Here is a 20,143-nt window from a genome sequence, read left to right as displayed (position 1 = left end):
ACTCAATAACTTCTATTTCTATGAACTACAGATAAATGATAAATGTTTTTGTAATTAATATTTAATTTTAGTTTACTGACTTTTGCTGTTTCATGTTCTCTAGCCACTGACTTATAGAAAGGCAAATACACTGCATGATAGTCTACTGATATTGAATAGCTATACAATAGAGGTAATAATATTTTAAGTTTTTAATAAATTAAATTCAAAACAGTTATAACTTTTGTACATAATATTGTAATACATTAGCAAGAATTTGTTTTAAATATAAAACAATTTTGGAAGTGAATAGCAGATAGAATATGTAGTAGTTTGTGACATATATAATCTTAAATTAGATGTAAGTTTGCCATGCTATACTTAATTATTCTTCTCTAAGAAAGATTTGCCAATCAGTATTTGCTACTTTCCTACAAAACTGCTTTTGCTTCAGAATATCCATTTAGGCATTAAAACTAACTTTCACTGGACAAATTATTCAGTTGCCACTTGTATCTAGATGATATAATGTAGAATATCCTATTTTACTAAAATAACATCATTAATAAAATAGTGACTTTTATATTTTAGGTAGCCTTTTATATTTAAAGGTAGTCATCTTTAGCTATCTGTAATTTCCTACTTTAAGCTGAAGTTACAAACATACAAATTAAGCCTTTTTTAGCCAATTCTTAAAATTATCTACTAAAGGGGGATGGGGGGCTGGAGGGATACTGGGATCCGTGGTGGTGGGAAATGGGCACTGGTGGAGGGATGGGCATTTGATCATTGTATAATTGAAACCCATGCACAAAAATGTGTAAGTCTGTAACTGTACCTCATGATGTCTCACTATTAAAAATTAAAAAAAAATAATATCTACTATAAAACAGTAGATATAAAAAATACTAATAATTTATACTGTCATATTAAACATTAAGTGATTGTTATGCTTTGATTTTTATACAACAAAAAATTTATTTTGCTTCCAATGTTTTTTAAACCTCAAATTCTGTTCTTTGTACATTATTAACTTGAAGAAATATTTTTAAATTTTTTTTTTTGTTTGTGGGCCACACTTGGTGGTACTTACAGCTCAGTACTGGCTCTGTTCTCCAGGATCACTCCTGGCAAGACTTAGGATATCATATGGGGTGCTGGGGAATGAAACCCTGGTCACTCAACATGCAAGGCGAGTTTCCTAACCTCCATATTATCCCTTTAGCCCTTGAAGAAAATTTTTTAAACAAATGTTTGAAAGAATTTTTTTTTAAAGTTTTCAAATCTTTCATAATTCTTTGATGTATCTCTTGCCAAGTTGTGGTCTCTTTGTTTTTTTCTCTGCAAAAACAAAGCTAAAAGTAACGTACTGCTTTAATTCTAAACTAAGGTCTTTTTTACATATTTTATTTTTGGTTTTCACTTCACATACACAGTATCTTCATTTCTTCTGTGTAAGTTTTAAGCTGATTTGATTTGCTGGATCAGTAGATTTTGAAATGACAATTAAATTTACAACAAAAACTTCAAGAGTAAAGCCCCAAGTAAATGTTATGTCACTAGATTAGAGAAAGATTATCAATTTAAAGTAAATATCATTAAATGCATCAAAAGATGATATATATGTATCGTGATATGTTCTAATATATATACTACTGAAAAACTGTTGATCTTAGGCAACTTTTCATACTGTATAACCAGGATAATTTCTCCAGAAATAAAATCATGGTCACTTAATTATATAGTTTGGTATAGTCTAGATTATATAACCCAACAAAATTTATTAAATTTGAGAAACAGTATGCCTAGATTATGGCATACTTTCAAACCTACAGCATAAGAAAACTGTAATTCCTTGCAAATATATTTAATTTTACGTTGACAGAAATTGTTTAAGCATTATATACACTGCTTACTAGAGTTATTGTACTCGATAAATTTTTTCAAATAATTTCTCATATTATTGACTACACAAAATATTAAATAATCAACAATTTTAATTCCAAGAATATCTACAAAGCTTACAAATGAAAACAAATACATAAAAGTATATCAAATGACTTATTTTTTGACACTCAGCATGGATTTAAATAACATTATCTGAACAAGGCAAAAATAAATCAAGTAAACATTTGAAAATTCTGGTTTTTATAACTATATATTGGCATTGGAAATATAGAGTAACCTATTCTAATTTGTCATAGAAAACGTTTGAATTTTAATGATGATTAATAGAATTATTCAATAGTACTAGGTATTTATTATTATCAAATTATAAAGTCATTTATATTATTGTCCTAAATAACTTGTTAATGATATAATACTGCTCTCAAATTTCTTTTTATATTTCACTTCCTAAAAATGAAGGAGATATTTTACCCCTAATTTTTAAAACCTTTCTTCAAAGTTGTTACAAAGGCAAAGGGAGAATAGGTTGAATTAAGGCACAATCAATATTCAATAGTTTAGTGCCAACTCTATTATTCCTTTAGTCCCAAGTAAACTTAACCCAGAGATTTTAATATTTAAAACTCATCATTTTAGAATCTGGATAAAGATATGGTACTGCCACTTTCAAATCATCAGTCATTATTTGTATTCTCTTAGCATAGATAAGAATCATTTCTAAACTATAAAGAATTTTATAAAAGCTACTAGTATTTGAACTTTAAAATATTTATTCTGAGATATGTCAATTAAGAGATGTCTTTGAAAAGTTATGAATTTTACAAATTAAATCACTGACACATGAGTATAATGAATAGTTTTATATAGATTCATAGCTCCCTGCTCATGATTTAAACATAAAAGATTCCTTTCAAAGGCAATTGATAAATACTGAGCATATGAAGTTTAAAAATAAATTGTCTAATTATTAATTCCTGTACTTGTATTTAGTCACCCTTATATCTAGGTATTAGAAAAATTAAGATTTATAACATGTTTATATAAAATATATTTTCAATTCAGAAACATGAAATTAATATTTAGCTACATTTAAAATGAGTATATTCTATGACTTAAATATTTTGTGATTAATAACACATTTTCTTAAAGTCATAGTCTATTAATAATATAATAAAATTTATGAAACTAATTATAAAGGGGCAAAAGCAGAAACAATAAATATAAACAAACTATCAAATAAATATGAGTATTTAAAAGTTTACAGAAAAAATTCACCTTATATAATACTAAAGAATGTCATATTTCTCCTACATCATATCAGCCAATATGTTATCTTAAAAACTCACATTATCGTTCAGCAAATAAAGGTTTTGTTACAAAGAATCTCATACATTAAAAATGAACAGAGGCCCTCCATGACATATGTTTATATATGTAAGTTATAATGTATATATAAAAACACTACACAAATTTTACAGAATATAATAGCTGCTTTGTAACAATGGACTAGATGCCTGGTACAAAATTTTACTTATACATATTTGCTGATAAAACTTGTTGAACATGACATATTAACAAACATTTATATGCATTTAACTCTCCTGAAAACTGAAAATATTGCTAAAACTATTAGCAATGAGTATAATCTCATTTCAGTTTTTATTTCTTTAAAAATTAAAAAAATATTAATAGATTACGTTCCTATAATTTTGTGTTTTTGTTTTAATCATGAGAGTCACATATTTTTTCTCAGTGTAATACCAATAAATAATTTGAAAATCAGTGATCAGTCTAAGAAGGAGACCCTGGTGGCCTTTAAATAAATTCCAACTCTATTATGCTTTAAGTATGCATAAAAATTATATGTCTGTGAATTTCTTTAATAATTCATACTATACTGGGGCTATTTTGCTTTGATTTTCCAACTAAACACTCACTTGTTTGATGCGATCTGGATTAACGGTGGTCTGGGGTTGTAGAATGCTGACTGGCTCTGTCTTGGCAACATTTTGGGGCATTTCTCGAATTTTTTCTGCAATGAATCCATGAACTGCATTCAGTGCTTCAACTGTTCCCTGGATTAAGCATACTCGTTCAGTAGTACCTGTGAATAAAATATTGATTTTCAGAAAGCTTTCCTTAGTTTGAATTTCCCCCAAAATTTATAAAAAGTAATGATATGATAATGTCAACAACACAAATTACAGATCTCTATATTAGTACAAGTATTCAATAAAAGCAAACAATGAATAAGTTCTTGTTATTACTGTTTTTTTCATTTTTTCCTGTCTCAAAAATGGCCTTTGGAATCATGTAGCACCAGAAATCCTGAGAAGTTCTATACATATCATTCATTCATTCACTTACATAACAGATATTAAGCACTTATAAGATTAGAAACCATGAATATAGACAAAGAATCAGGAACCCAGCTTTCATAAAACATACTTTCTATCTTTATAGTTTTTTTTAACATCATAAAACTTTCAGGTATTCACAGCTACAAATAATTATTTCACTAATTTCATGATTACAAGTCTAACTTTATCTTTTACAATATAATTGTCATTTTACCCTCATTAATTTACATCTCTTTTTCCTATCTTTTCCCCTAACCAGTAAGTCATTTTATAATCCAAAACTTTATTTCTATTATTCAGTTCATCTGTTTGTGTTCTCTAGATACCACTAGAGAGTAAAATCATACAATGTCTGTATTTCTCCACTTGGCTTATTTCACTAAGCAGAATACCTTCTAGAGCAACCCATGTTGTTTCTAATAACAGGGTTTTATCTTTGAAAGTACATTTAAAAAAAGATAGTTGTAAAACAACAAATTTTAAAACTCTCATGAAATTTTACTGCTTCTGAGATTAAATGCCACATAAACAATATTTCTAGCAGTTCTGTTCTTTTTAATAGTATAATATTATTACTCCTGAGTTTTTTTACAAAAAAAAAAAAGACCATCACAAGATTTATAAGATGGATATATGTGGGATTTAGCTCAGTGGTAGCATATAGGCTACATATGTGTGGAGTGTTGAGTGATCCCTGCCATCACACAAAAGAAATTTTTTTTCAGGTCTATAAGCAGCAAGTCTGTATAAGGATAGAGAGAATCTGCTAATCACAGTATGGCTTTAAAAGCTTAATATTTTCTATTTCTCCTAATCAGTTTTTCTAATTCTTGTCTATCTTGATATATCTGTGTTTCTTAGGAAAATTGTCATTTATAGGAATACTACAGAGAGATGCTCTAGATACTCTAGCCTTTACAAGATTGTAGTTAACAATCTAATGAATAACTAGAAAGGAAGAAAACGGATCAATGTAGCTCATGAAAAGTGTTCTCAACTAAGCCTACAATAACACAGATCAGATTACATTCCTACTTTTGAAGAAAACTACAGAATGCTTTTTTGAGAAGTCAAGCCAAGAAAGGAAATTAGTCAAACCTCAAGAGGGTCTTTTAAAACAAAACAAAGCAGTAAGAGAGTATAAAATCAATTTTGTTTTTAAAATTCTGATTTAATAGAATACATATCATGGCAGACAACAATCTTCTTCAGAACATAAAGACTAATAGTAAAGGAAATCACAAAATCACAGACACAAGACAGTCTATCAAGTGTTTGGGAGGGGCAGTGTAAAGAGAAAGGAATCCTTATTTATTTCTCTCAAAATATTAATAATAGACCCATATTATTATATAATCCAGTAGTTCCACTCACAGATATCTAGCCAAAGAAACAGAAACACCAATAAAAATATCCATACACATTATGTTGATTATAACTCTATTTATAATAGCCAAATTGTGAATAAAATTCAAGTGCTTAACAATAGGTGACTGGATAAAGAACATGCACTATATAAATTCAATGGAATGCTACTTAGCTATTTAAAAAAAGAAAAGAAATGTCGCTATTTGCAATGGGTAGATCTGGAAGTGGTCATAAGAACAGTGAGTCAGAAAGATAAAGATGATGAACACAGTCATATGTGGTAAAAAGAATGAAAGGCAAGAAGTCAAATAAACAAAAATCCTTTGATCTTTGTGCGCATAACTACGTTCATCAAAGGGGGAAGAGAATGGGACTGTGGGATAGCCAAGTCCAGTGGACTGTAGAGGACTGCTCCTTAAATGACTACGTTTTGATTTTAAATTTAGCATCATAGGCTGAAAAGTAAAATGTCTGAAAGTTGCCATAGGTGCCATTTGATGTAGTCACTGTTTTTATTGTTTTTCATAAACTCTACAGTGCTATATGTTTGATCAGGTTTAGCTTTAGCTACTTTGGGATACGTATTTCCTAATTGGCTGTGCTAGTCTTTCATCATATCATGATACATACATGGTGTGATGAAAGTACTAGTTTCATATTTCTCTGAGAAATTTTAACAAAATTTAAATAAAATACATTCGATATGCCAGACACAGTAACAACAAAGTCTCCAATGGACGTTACTGGGCCCACTCGAGCAAATCGACGATCAACGGGAGGGCCTTTACCTTTAAAATAAATGGTTACATTTATTTTACCTACACCATGGTAATATTGAATACATCACTTTAAAAATTCCTGCTCTCTCTCCTAATACTTGCTATTATTTATGCAGCTCATATCAACCCTTTTTACCCAATTACCAAGTCCACTGTTTCTCTAGGTACTAATTTTCTCACATCATAATCTTTTCTTTATTTAAGTTGATCATTCCAATCATTTAAAAACCCTGATTTCTACAATTTACAAAGACCACTCCTTCCTTTATAAGCAACATAGTTAAGAAATTAATCTGTATAAATTAAATGAAGTAACTGATTAAGGCAAATAGCATATGCTATAGGAAGTTTTTAGGAGCCGGAGAAATAGGACAGTGGGTAGGGTGCTTTTTTGTATCTGGCTGACTCAGGTTCAACCCCCCAGGGATTACATATGATCCTGTTTCCCAATTTCTACCAGGAGTGATGGCTGAGCAGAGCCAGGAGTAAGCCCTCAGTACTCTGGGTGTGTCCCTACCCCCCAAAAAAGACACTGTGAATGAAAACTCCCAACAGTCACCCACTAACGTCAGTGATGAACAACAGCGTAACTAAGAGTTCAAAAAATAATTATGTATGTATCATGATATGGTGAAAGACTAGCACAGCCAATTAAGAATCCCAAAGTAGCTAAAGCTAAGCCTGATCAAACATATAGCACTCTAGAGTTTATGAAAAACAATAAAACAGTGACTACATCAAATGGCACCTATGGCAACAAGTGATGTAAGTGTCATTTTTCTTATTTTTAAATATTTATTTTATTGGGGTGGGAGGCTTGGGCCAGGCCTGGTGGTACAGAGGGCATACTCATGGCTCTGTGTTCAGGGATCATCCCTGGCATGACTTAGGGCACCAAACAAGGTACCAGGGAACCATAACATGATGGCAGTGTTCAAGGCAAAAACCCTACCCTTTGTACTATTCTTCAGCCCTCTTTAGTTCTTTTAAGATGAAGATTCAAGTATACATAACTACTGTAGCACTGTCCTCACGTTGTTCATGGATTTGCTCAAGCGGGCCCAGTAATGTCTCACAACAAATTGTGAGACTTGTTGTTACTGTTTTTGGCATATTGAATATGTTACAGGGAGTTTGCCAGGCTTTGCTGTGCTGGCGAGATACTCTCGGTAGCTTGCTGGGCTCTCCAAGAGGGGCGAAGGAATCAAACCCGGGTTGGACATGTTGGCTGCGTGTAAGGCAAATGCCCCCTGGAATATATTTCAATATACTTTTGCCGCAAAAGCTAAATGAGCAAATAAAATAGGCTTTTGATGTTATAGTACCAGATATAGGGTGAAAAAGGAAGTTTGCTTTTTTCCCAAGGAAACTGATATACTATTATACAAAGTAATAATTGCTTTTTGTCAAGTGATTAATTTTATATAATCATATCTGCACTTGAAAACTGTAAATTTGGTATGGGGTCATTGTTACATGATTTAGTAGTGCACAAACATATTGATATTTGACAATGTATGTCACCAATTTACAAACTTCACATATATTAATAATAATAACTTGACATATCTTTTTTACCAGGTTTTTTTTGTAATAGTTGCAGAAAAATGCTGGGTATACTACTCTTTAATACGTATTTAAATTTTTTTATGAAAAAATTATTTCCAAACCATGTTTGGCCTCAGAATCACTCCCTCTAATTATAGCCCAATTTCTTTACCTCTCAAAATTCCTTGTGAACAGAATATATACATATATATACGCAAATACATATATATAAATATATATGTCACTGTCCTCCCATTGTTCATCGATTTGCTCGAGCGGGCCCAGTAACGTCTCCATTGTGACAACTGTTACTGTGTTTGGCATGTCGAATACGTCACAGGGAGCTTGCCAGGCTTTGTCGTGCGGGCGAAATACTCTCGGTAGCTTGCCGGGCTCTCCGAGAGAGGCGGAGGAATCGAACTCAGGTCGGCCATGTTGGCCGCTTGCAAGGCAAATGCCCTACCCGCTTTGCTATCGCTATATACACACATATTCACTTATTCTCCTCCTTCCCCAATATATGCATGAATAAAAACATTTTGTAATAAGTACTTCATTATTCTCAACCTATTATCACCGTAACATAATACCTGCATATCTATGTGGTTTAAAAATAGCATATGCACTACCTCACTTCCTTCCCTTTCATTCAACTTTTAAAAGTAGAGTATATTAGTCATTAGTTATAATATAATCACAAAATTTAGGTTAGAGTAAAATAAAAATTGAAAGAACTATGATAACTGTAATAATGATGAATTTAACAGACTAAATCATTGAAACAATCTCACAAATATATTCTTAATATTACTTTTTGCCGTATTTCTTTAAACATGCATCATTAACAATCTAAAGGTGAGCCACAATTATCTAATAAATACCTCTGAAATAATTTACATGAATTTCTGGGGCATATTTATTCAGATTCATATAATTAGAAATTCACCTGAATGGATATTTAAGGGTTTCCTATAGGTACTAATACATGCTTTACCAATTTTACCAATTTCAAAACTGAATTAATTCAGAAGTCCCCCTTAACTTCATAACTATACAATCCTTTTCCTTTAATGTAGTCTTTCATTCATGTCTCAGCACTTGCAAGAAAGAGCTATATTATAAAAATTTTAAGCAATTTAAATATATGTACCTCAGAATATTATTGTTAGCTGAGTCATTACTTTAACAGTGATCATAGGGACTGGGGATAAACCTCCAGTGGACAGTACACATCCTGCATGTGTGAAGCCCTGGGTTTAATCCCTGATTTTAGCTCTCTTACTAGCACCAGATGCAGCAGCCACAAGAGCAAAAAAAAAAAAAAGTAAAGAATAATATATATACATAAATTTATAAACTACATGATTTATACAGAAAGTTAAAATTTTGTATTAGTATAACATCTGATCTAATTATAGCATTATCAGGGCAGATATTATCAACAAATTACAAGTGAGAAAGTTAAAGAAACTGGGCCTAGGACACATGAATAACAAATGATTAAAGAAGTATTCTGTATGTCATACGTCGTATCTTCCCATTACAACACATACCTTTTGAAAATCTAATGTCAGGCTTGCTACTAAAATTACATACATTTTAAAAAGTCACATATGCTTCAGCTAGATGATGGAAAAATAACTTTTATCCAAATTTGATAATTTTTTAAAGTACACTGAGTCACACCATTAATATCACTCCATAGATTTATTCCAATTTTGGCATATGATGAAAGAAATGATTGACCTTTCCTGCAGAGAACAGACTACCATAGAAGATGGTTAATAATTGCGTGGGCTATTAGCAAATTTTTTGAACAAGTTTTCAGATCAACAAAAGCACTTAGGAAAATTTTCATAAAAACTAAGTTCAATTTGTAATTGCAGCTTTTATACCATTGTATAGTTATGCACATTTGATAATGCTTCCTCCTACCCTACAATTACTAACGAGAAAATATACTATTTCAAGAAGATGTTTTTTTTTAAAAAAGGAAATTATAGGAATTGACATTTTGTGATACAATGTAATAATTGCTTTTCTTCAGGTGATTAACTCCCTATAAAATCATGTCTCTAATTCTAAACTGTAAAAATTTGCAAAAGGCCATTATAGCATACTTTATTCCCAAGGCAATACAGTGAAGACTTGATTATCTGTTTATAGAGCATATTTTAACATTAAAACATAATCAAGACAAGAAAAAACCTGAAAGTACTCGTATTTTTCAGAGAATTTATAATGAGAAAATAAATGACAAGCAGCATATACGTTCAGCTTCTCTTTCATTTCTGATGCAAATGGCATGCTAGTTTACTTTAAAATAGTCATCCTATAAAATAGTATCATGAACACAGAATAACTTAACATAAAGAAGCACAACTTTTGAAAGTAGACGTACCTAATGACATTAAATAATAATTATAATTGCCCTAATATACATAATTCTTTTTCATTTTCCAAATTCTGAGGTTATCCAAAGGTTCCACTAACAATTATTATGCCTACTTATTCATACATCTTAATATAGGTTTATGCTAAATCATGAATTATAGGAATCCTATACTCAGTATTATTACTGTAAAACTCCCATCATGGATTACAGGAATAAAAAGCTTTCACCATGGATTACAGGAAAATACAATTTATATGGCTATATTTTATTAAAAAATAAATTATATTTAACATGTACACATAAAATAAAATGTTGCCAAAAACTTCCTCTCCATTTCCAATCACCATCATGTTCTACCTGATTTGTCTGCTTAAATGTCTGCTATAAGAAAACTGGTCCTTGGAATTTTTCTAGCTCTTCCTACATACATAAAAAGTTTCTATGGAAATGATTGAATCTATCATGTAGCAAGGTAAAATGCCCTAACAATATGCTATTTTCTACTTTTCTTTATTGTTGTAATGTATTAAGTCTTCCTGCCACTTTTCTTTGTTCACCGAAGAAACAAATCATCTGATTTAGTTACCTCTATGCATATACTCTATTCACTTTGTTTCTAAAAATTTTGAAAAGATAAATAGTGACATGAAGAACAAACAGGGAATATTATTTTAGGAAAAAGTTTGTGGTCCCAGTAACTTGCCAGTTGAAAAAAAATACTATCATAGTTGAGAGGACTGAAAATGCTAAGGAAAAAAACAAACATTATCAAGGGTAGAAATGGAATATTCTTATGAGAAGTTTTATATATGAAGCGTATGTTGAAAGATCAGTAAAAGCACACACTGTGAAGGACAGAAAAACTGGGAACTGGATTAGATTCAGGGACATAGAGAAGCATAATAATTTGATCATGAAAACTAAGGAGAAAATACTATTGGTTATATATATATACTTTATATAGATATATACTTATCCATATATAGATATGTGAAGAGTGGGATTAATACATACTACTTTAATAAAAAATAAATGAAAGATTATAGACTTGAGATTTTTAAATTATTTTTCAACCTTTACAAATTTACATTTGTCTGTTCTTCCCTCTCCGCCCAACAAGTTGATAGATTATAATCCTTATGTTTCCTCCAGATTCATTTAAGAGCGGCTGTCCTCACCAGGGTCCATTGGAGGGGGGTGGGTTGAGTTTCCCTCCACCCCTTCCCCTGAGCAGAGCCCCAGCAGCCGAAGACCTCCAGAATCAGCCACAGCCATGCTGAGACTACTCTCCACACGTCCAGACAAGCATCATGCATGAAGGAACCAGCAGAGGAACCCAGGCATGTGGGTCCCGGGGCTGAGATCTCCAAGCCTGCTCAGATTAGGACTGGGCCTTCTCCACCCAGATCCCCCATCTTCCAGTAGGTAGGCGACAAATCCACCAACTCCCGCCGGTGCCAGGTTGGTCCCATCAATGGCCAAGACCCAGAGACTATAAAACCCAGTTCCCAGAATGTGCGCCCACATTTGTGGCTGCGCGACATTTACTATTTTGTTCTTACTTTGGAGAACCTGGCAGGCTACCAAAAGTATCCTGCCTGCATCGCAGAGTCTGGCAAACTTCCCGTATCGTACTCAATACGCCAAGTACCAGTAACAATGATGGGTCTCATTCTCCTAACCCTGAAAGAGCACTGAATATGTCTCTTTTAAAATCTCAGGGCTAGGAAGAAGGAGACATTACTGGTGCCTGCTCGAGGCAATTGACGAACAACAGAATGATCATGATCATGATACTCAGTAGTATGGCATTTGTTATCATTTACTAAAATTGCTTTCTAAAAATTCTCATTTGTCACAATTTGTTTACTATATTATTTGTTTCTAACAAACATATCAAAAGGTACAAGAGGGCAGAAATTTTCATTCTGTTTCAGCCCTAGGGCAATACCTAACATACGGTATTAAAATAACTGTTCGCTAAAAAATTAAAACTATAGCTTCAGATGAGACATATTACATTAAGATTCTACTAAACCAGGAAATTTATATTTAAACCTACGGCAAATGTCAAAAGAATAGGAAATACATACAAAGTATTAATCAAATGAATTGTTAATGATACCAGGTAAAGCAGGGGTTGTTATCAACAACATCATTCATTTACTCTGGTTCATTATCACATAAAACTTTCAGCAGAAAATTTTCTTAGAAATCTACTAATACTTAGATCCAGTATATGTTTCTATATCAAATGATTCTATTTTTCAGATAACATGAGGTATAGGTGCTTAGTTCGATGCCCTCTGATTCAAGTGTCATGTTGATTAATCTTTCTAAGATACAATCAATCTATAAAATTATTTTTATAAAGTATTTTCCCAGAGAAAAAGATTAACTATTATAACAGTAAAATACTTAGTCCTGATCTGATAACAAATTCAAACTTTCTTACAATATTATAACTGCATGGCATTTTTAGGTTTGGCAACTATAGAATATAAATGTTGTGCTAGAAAAAATTTTAATATCTATTAATTAAAAATGTATATCAAATTACTTATTTACTGATGAATTATTTAGAAATGAATCAAACTTTTAACATGCTGACCATGATCATTTTAATGAAAAAGTTCTAAAATGACTTCAAGAATTATTAGATGAAAAAGAAAATATTAATCATCAGTATTTTGAGAGCCATGAAAACATATTTAGTTACTGAATGCATCTCTAATAAGCCCAAAGGAAATGTTATATCACTTTCTACTACTGGTTGGTCAAGTTTATAGACATCTGCATACATTATTAGCTCTATGCTATACTACCAAACTGATTCATTTGAGGGGAGGGGCATACCAGCAGTGCTCAAGGGTTCCTCTCAGTGGCATGGTGATCATACGGAAAAATGGATTGAACTGGGGTCAGCCATATGCAGCAAGTGCATTAACCCCTGATTTATTTTTGCAGTATACCAAGAGAAGTATTTTTAAAAAGAAAAACAAAGTTATACAATAATTTTGTTTTTTGTCAATGAAAGGAAAAAACATGTTTCTAGTTTTAAAATCTCCAACTGTTAGGCTAGCAATATTCTAAGTATATTTTACAGAATAACAGACCATGAAATATGTTCCATGAAAAAAAGTTCCAGTCAAATTCTCTTGAAGCAGAGATTATATAAAATAACCTCAACTTTAAATGATTTACAATCCATATTAGCATATTAAAATATAAAATTCCAGAAGGAAAGCTACTTCATTATGAATAATTTTATTTTCTAGAACAGCTTTTGCATGTAAAACCTATCAACATCCTTCTTAAACAAGCAGTATTTTACAGAACATCCATACCAAAGCTGAAAGAACACAAATCAAATTCATCTATGAGACACTCTACTTCCAATTTTAAAAAGTAGAAATTTACTATTATTTTCAGAACCCAAAATTTTAAAGAAGAAAAGCATATTATCACATTATGGTTGGTGCCATTGTTATCCGGCTAGTGTGTCCTATATCACATAAAATAGTAATAGTGCACGTACCAAATAAAAATTTGAATGTATATACATATAAAAATATAAGTGCAAATACAAATATGCGTGCAACCCAAAGTATTAATGGCTGATGTAGAACTGAGTGTTATAAGTAGGAAAAGGGGGAGAGAGAGAGAGAGAGAGAGAGAGGTGCCTGCCATGGGGGGGAGGGTGGCCAGCAATGAGAGGGAAATTACTGGTAAATGTACACTGGTGGAGAGATGGATGTTGGAACACTATATGACTGAAACCTAATCACAAACAACTTTGTAAGGGTCTATCTCACAGTGATTCAATTAAAAAAAAGTCATTACTGTAAAGAATTTCAAAGTATTTTTTTATTACTATTCTCATTTATTTAAAAAAAAGCTAAGAAAAACTCGCATAGCTTAGAAGTTTGTTTTCAAAAAATGGTGATGTGAAAATATCATATTAAGAAAAAGAGTAGTTTTTGGGAGGAGAGCCACACCTAGTGGTGACAGTCTTACTCCAAATCTGTCCCCAGGGTTCATTCCTGGCTGTGCCTAGAATTGGGCGGCAGAATATGTGGTAATAGGGACCAAACCAGTGTGAACTATGTGCATGACAAAGAATCTTAACAAGTGTATTATATCTCTAATCACAACTATGTGAAAATTTTAAGAACTATATTAATTCAGAAACAGAATAAACTAGATCATTTTTTAAACACTAGTAACAAAATGAAAAAAAATTGAAACTATTATTTAAATAGTTCCTTTCCCCCATTTTTCCTCTTCCACTAATTTGCATCTTTATAGAATCTGATGTATATGCTTTATTTATTGTATTTGTATTTGGACTGAATTATATTTGCTTTACTAATCACAGAAATTATATGGATTGTGTTTCATCTTAGAATTTGAGCCATTTTTTAATTGTAAGCTTTGTGCTAACATGTCATGGAATGTAAAACCTATGGGACTTTGGGACCTTAATTTAAGCCTGTGGTACAAAAGATGCAGCTGTTCATTTGCAATAATTGTACCAGGTCTGGAAACCATAGTACCATTCAAAATTTGAACTACTATTTTCTACTCCTTTTCATTATATTTATCAGTCAACATTACTAGGATTGTATTTTATATAACTTGCTAAGATCATGTTTTTTAAAAGGTAGACATTAAGAATATTACTAACATAAAAATGTAACTTTTTATTACAGGTTATGTACATTAGTTACTTTAAGGACAACAGGTTTCCACACAAGCTCTCACAGAGTTAATAGCATATAATTGCATTATTTTGTAGATCCAAAACAAAGAAGAATGTGAAGAAGACTTAGATCCTTGTGGGGGGTTCTACAACATGTGAAAAAAGCTAGGTTGATACCTACTACTTATTCCTAATATATGAAGTGCTTTTAAAGTCCTTAAAAAAGGGGGAGCTGGAAAGATAGAATCACAGGCACAGCACTTGCTTTGCCGTGGCAGACTTAGGTTGAATCCCCGTCACCCCATGTGGTTCCCTGACCCCTGCATTCATGGGTCACTTCTGGAGTGACCTAAATAACCCGAGTAAAAGAAGTTACTCCTGAATAAAGCCAGGACTAACCCCTGAGCACCACCAGCTGTGGCACGACGACAAAAAGAGAAAAGAGAAGAAAAAGTCCTTACAAAAGATCAACATTAATGAGGAAAATCAGCTGTACATATGTATGTATATAGTCACTTTATTTTCTCTTTTAACACACATGTATTCACACATGCACCCGTACTCTGGCACGATCTCACCAAAGAAAGAAAACTCAGAGAAAGGGAAAGAGGGACAAAAGATGAAAGTAATGATCAAATAAAAAAGCACTTAATCTCACTGTCTCCAAAAACACAAATCAAAGAACAATACAATTCTATTTTGGCAAATAATTATATAAATTTTTGGCATGTATATGCAGAATTGGATACAGCAGTAGAATCCTGCTGGAATTATAAGTTGGCATGCTCTTTCTGGAGAGCAATTTAGCAACAAGAATGGAAAGTATTCTGACTCTGTAATTATTTTATAGAAAACATAAAAAATTCACAATGAAGTAATTAGAAAAAATAAAAGAAGCAACTAAAGAGCGGTTCATGTTTAAGTTTTAATCTAGTAGCAAAACTTAAACTTAAGATTCAAAAATAGTTAATGCTACAAAAAGCCATAATAAATTTAAGGTGAAAACCTATATTTATTATCATGTGAAGAACTTTATTATTGATTAAAATGTATAAAGGTAAGAATAATAAAGCAAGGAGCTGTGAATATGTCTGAGAACTCTTGACACAGTTTAAATATTTTTTAATATTTAGTAAATCTTTAATATTCAAATTAGGAAACTTTTTGATATGTCACAAAAAAAGCTGGTATATTGTTAACTTTCATAAACTAGAATTTTCTGGAAGTGATATTGACCATTTAAAACTAGGTGCATGGGCTGGAGAGATAGTACAGCAAGTTAAGACTCTTGCATTGCACCTGCCTAACCCGGGTTCAATGCGTGGCACTGTATTGGTCCCTGAACACTACTGGATGTGACTCAAAAACAAAAAATAATAAAATTTAAATAAAAATATGTTAATTATTACCTATAACAACACCATACTATGTTTTTGTAGAATGCAGTTCACTTTCTAATCTCAGGTTAATGTCAGTTTACTACTTGGTGGTCCACAGCCCCAGCTTTACCAACACACTACAGCATACACGTAGACATCACAAATACATTCAACACATAAAAAAAAGTTTTTCTTAATTGAATCACAGTGATATACATAGTTACAAAACTTTGCTGATCTGGTTTCAATCATACAATATTCCAACAACCATTTCTTCACCAGTGTATATTTCCCACCACCAATATCCCCCCCCCCACATATTCCTCCTGCCATACCTCCCCAGCCCTGACTCGATGGTAGTCTCTCTCTCTCTCTCTCTCTCTCTCTCTCTCTCTCTCTCTCTCTCTCTCTCTCTCTCCTCTCTCTCCCAATCATCATTGCCCGAATTGCCCTTCCCTATCCCAACTACCCCCTCCCATAGCCCTTGAGGCAGGCTTCCAACTATGGAACTATGGACCATTTGTCCTGGCATTTGTCTTTGGGTGTTCATCTCATACTATGCTGTCTTATTTTTTTAAATCCCACAAATGAGTGCAGTCATTCTATGTCTGTCCTTCCCTTTCTTATTTCACTCAGCATGATTATTCAGCACATTTTATTTCCATTAAAGAGTTACAAGTTTAGTAATAATGTTACTGACTTACATTTTAAAATCCACATTATTTATAAACACATATGGAAAACTAAGCTAACAAGAAACATTTCCAATATTTTTCAGTGATGTTTTGCATATTAAACAAAGACAGATGGAGCTCAAAATAGGGAGATGCTTCAACATCCTATCCTTATTTGCCTTAAAATCTTAGAAAGCTATCTTATTGGCTCAGTATATGAAAATTCCTGATGAATGAAATAGGTCATTCTGACTGAAGCAAAAGCTTCCCATCATGTGTATTACCACCCCCCCATGCCCTTTTACACTCTATTACTTGATACTTTTTTATAAAATCTTAAGCTTGCAAAATTCCTTCCCTGTCCTTAAGGGCAGTGTCCTTGCAAGATAACTTTTTACTGCTGTATGCCTACTGCTTTGAAATGTGCCCTAGCCGCAGTTAGTGTCCAATAAATAAGTGTTTAATGAAAATGAACAAAATAGAACAACCGAAACACTTCCAAATTCACAGGAAACAGGCTATTTCAAACACATGCACTAAGGTACATTGTTAGAATAAATACAAGATTGAGCACTCCTTTAAAATGCAAAGGAACAGGGCTGGAGCAATAGCACAGTGGGTAGGGTATTTGCCTTGCACATGGCCAACTCGGGTTCGATTTCCAGCATCCCTTATGGTCCCCTGAGCACCGCCAGGAGTATTTTTTGAGTGCACAGCCAGGAGTAACCCCTGTGTATCACCAGGTGTGACCCAAAAAGCAAAAAAAAAAAAAAGGAGACGAAGAAGAAGAAGAAATGTGCAGCATATGACAGCCCAGAATAATGGGGTTGGAGCGATAGTACAGTGCATAGGGCATTTGCCTTGCATGCAGCTGACTTTACTTCAATCCTCAGTATCCCACATGATGCTCCCCAGCACCGCCAGGAGTGATTATTGGTTCTAACAAAACTAGAGAATAATTAATCTCTGTATATCTTATTTGGTCTAACAGTTTTTGACTTTTGTTTGACTGCATTTACACTTTTCCTACAATAATTAATTCATCCCTTGCGATTCTTAAGACCCATGCTAGAAAAAAAAGACTAAAAACTAATTTAAATATTGTTTAAAATATTCCATTTCATAATTTAAGATTTCACTTAGAAAATAAAAGGTGACTAGTCTTTAAGAAAATTTATTTTATCTGATTTGTATTCAAATATTTAAAAAAAAAACCTTAAAAGTTAGGATCATCTGAAACAAAAACACAAACACTGTCCTCCCGTTGTTCATCGATTTGCTCGAGCGGGCCCAGAACGTCTCCATTTTTTTAAGACTTGCTGTTACTCTGTTTAGCATATTGAATATGTCATGGGTAGCTTGCCAGGCTTTGCCATGAGGGCGAAATACTCTTGGTAGCTTGTTGGGCTCTCCAAAAGGGATGGAGGAATAGAATCCGGCTTGGCCAGGCTGGCTGCGCACAAGGCAAACGCCCTACCTCTGTGCTCTCGCTCCAGCCCAGGATCGTCTGAATTTTACAAAATTTTATTTTACTTACTACAGTTTAGAAAGTTTCAATAATGTTAAAATTTATGAGACTGAAAAACAAAGTAACTACACACTACCACCACCAAAGTGCCCATGACCTTTTAAAAAAATAGATATTCACAATGGGGCTGGAGAAATAGAACAGTGGGTAAAGTGCTTGCTTTATACTAGGCTGATCAGGGTCCAAACCCAGGGACACGCTATGGTCCCCTGAATACCACCAGAAGTGATCTCTGAGTGCAGAGCCCTGATAAGTCGAGAGCCCCACTGGATGTGACCCTAAAACCAAAGTAATAAAACATTCAACTAAAATATGCTGGCAAGAGAAATCAAAGCATATTAATAAACATAACTGATAACACTGTCTGATAAAAAGTTGAAGTAGATAGGTGACAGTGTTTTGTAACTAATTATAGCTGTCAGTAAATGACAAGTTATGATTTCTCAGAAAACTTATAAGAGTGTGATTTCTTTATCACACTCTTAGAAATCTATTATAAATCTATTATAAAGCTAAAATAAACTATAACTGAATAAACTCCACTCTTTCTTTGGGTCTAAACACTTTTCCATGCTCAGAATTTATAAATTTTTTGAATTAGGTTATACTATTTCAGAACACTAACTCATTTCAATAACTCTTACAAGATACCTGAAGTCTCTAAAAGGAAATAGATATAACTTTAATGAGTGAGACTTTGGGGGTAAATCTGCCTTCAGCTATCAAAGAAATTTTCATTTTTAACCGAGTAAGGATAACTTGCTAGAAAATAAGTCCTCTAATCAAAGATAAAGAAAACCTTAACTAATAAGACCATGAACTATTCTTGGTAAATAAATGATTTGCTCTTTAAAGACTGCTAACAGATCATATTTGGCAGCAGATTACGCTAATAAATTAAATTAATATTTGGAATAATTTTATCAACTCAGCTCATTCAATAGTCCTAAATTTCCTGAATACATTTTGTACTATTTCAAACAAGTAAAATTATTTAAATAAAACAGATGACTTGACATGTTGTATAGAGCTCATTTGCATAAAAGAATGATTTGACACACCTTAGAGTTCTTGCTAATGTAGAACATCTCAGAACTAGCAGTTCACAATTCCTAAACTAAAGAGTCTCCTGGGTGCTATGTGTTAAAATGAACTGCATTTGAGATGCGAAATTCCTTACTTACTGTCTCATCATAATCTACATTTGTTTTACATTATAATAAAAAAAAGAACTTAGTACAATTGCCAAACTTTAAGAAAACACTTTCAATTAGCACTCAGACAAAGGGCATACCAACTTAATTGGGATGGCTGCCAGGAATATTTCAATGGAATACCTTACTACTTTGAAAACTATATTGTTAAACTAGGCTCTAAATGGTGGGCCTGATGACTTCTGCTAATCATGATATTGTGGTTAATAGATACAAGTTGATAATTAAGCAAATTCCCCGCTATGTACTTTTTTAAATCATATTAGGCTGCTAATATTTATAGCACTGCAGCTAAAGATAGCTGTGGCA

At 32.5% G+C, this 20,143-nt stretch overlaps 1 protein-coding gene across 5 annotated transcripts in view; it reads right to left on the bottom strand.

Moving 5' to 3' along the window:
* NOVA1 (NOVA alternative splicing regulator 1) overlaps positions 1–20,143 on the bottom strand; it is a 144,576-nt gene that overhangs the window by 36,103 nt on the left and 88,330 nt on the right. For all 5 annotated transcript variants that reach the window (XM_056134404.1, XM_056134405.1, XM_056134409.1 and 2 more), the window contains one exon: positions 3,825–3,991. In XM_056134404.1, the coding sequence (XP_055990379.1) occupies positions 3,825–3,991 (167 nt within the window). The remainder of the gene's footprint in view (positions 1–3,824; positions 3,992–20,143) is intronic.

Source organism: Sorex fumeus, unplaced genomic scaffold (genome assembly GCF_029834395.1).
Source record: "Sorex fumeus unplaced genomic scaffold, SorFum_2.1 ptg000098l, whole genome shotgun sequence".
In the NCBI taxonomy this organism is placed as follows: domain Eukaryota; kingdom Metazoa; phylum Chordata; class Mammalia; order Eulipotyphla; family Soricidae; genus Sorex; species Sorex fumeus.
This window is presented reverse-complemented; position numbering and strand designations above follow the sequence as displayed.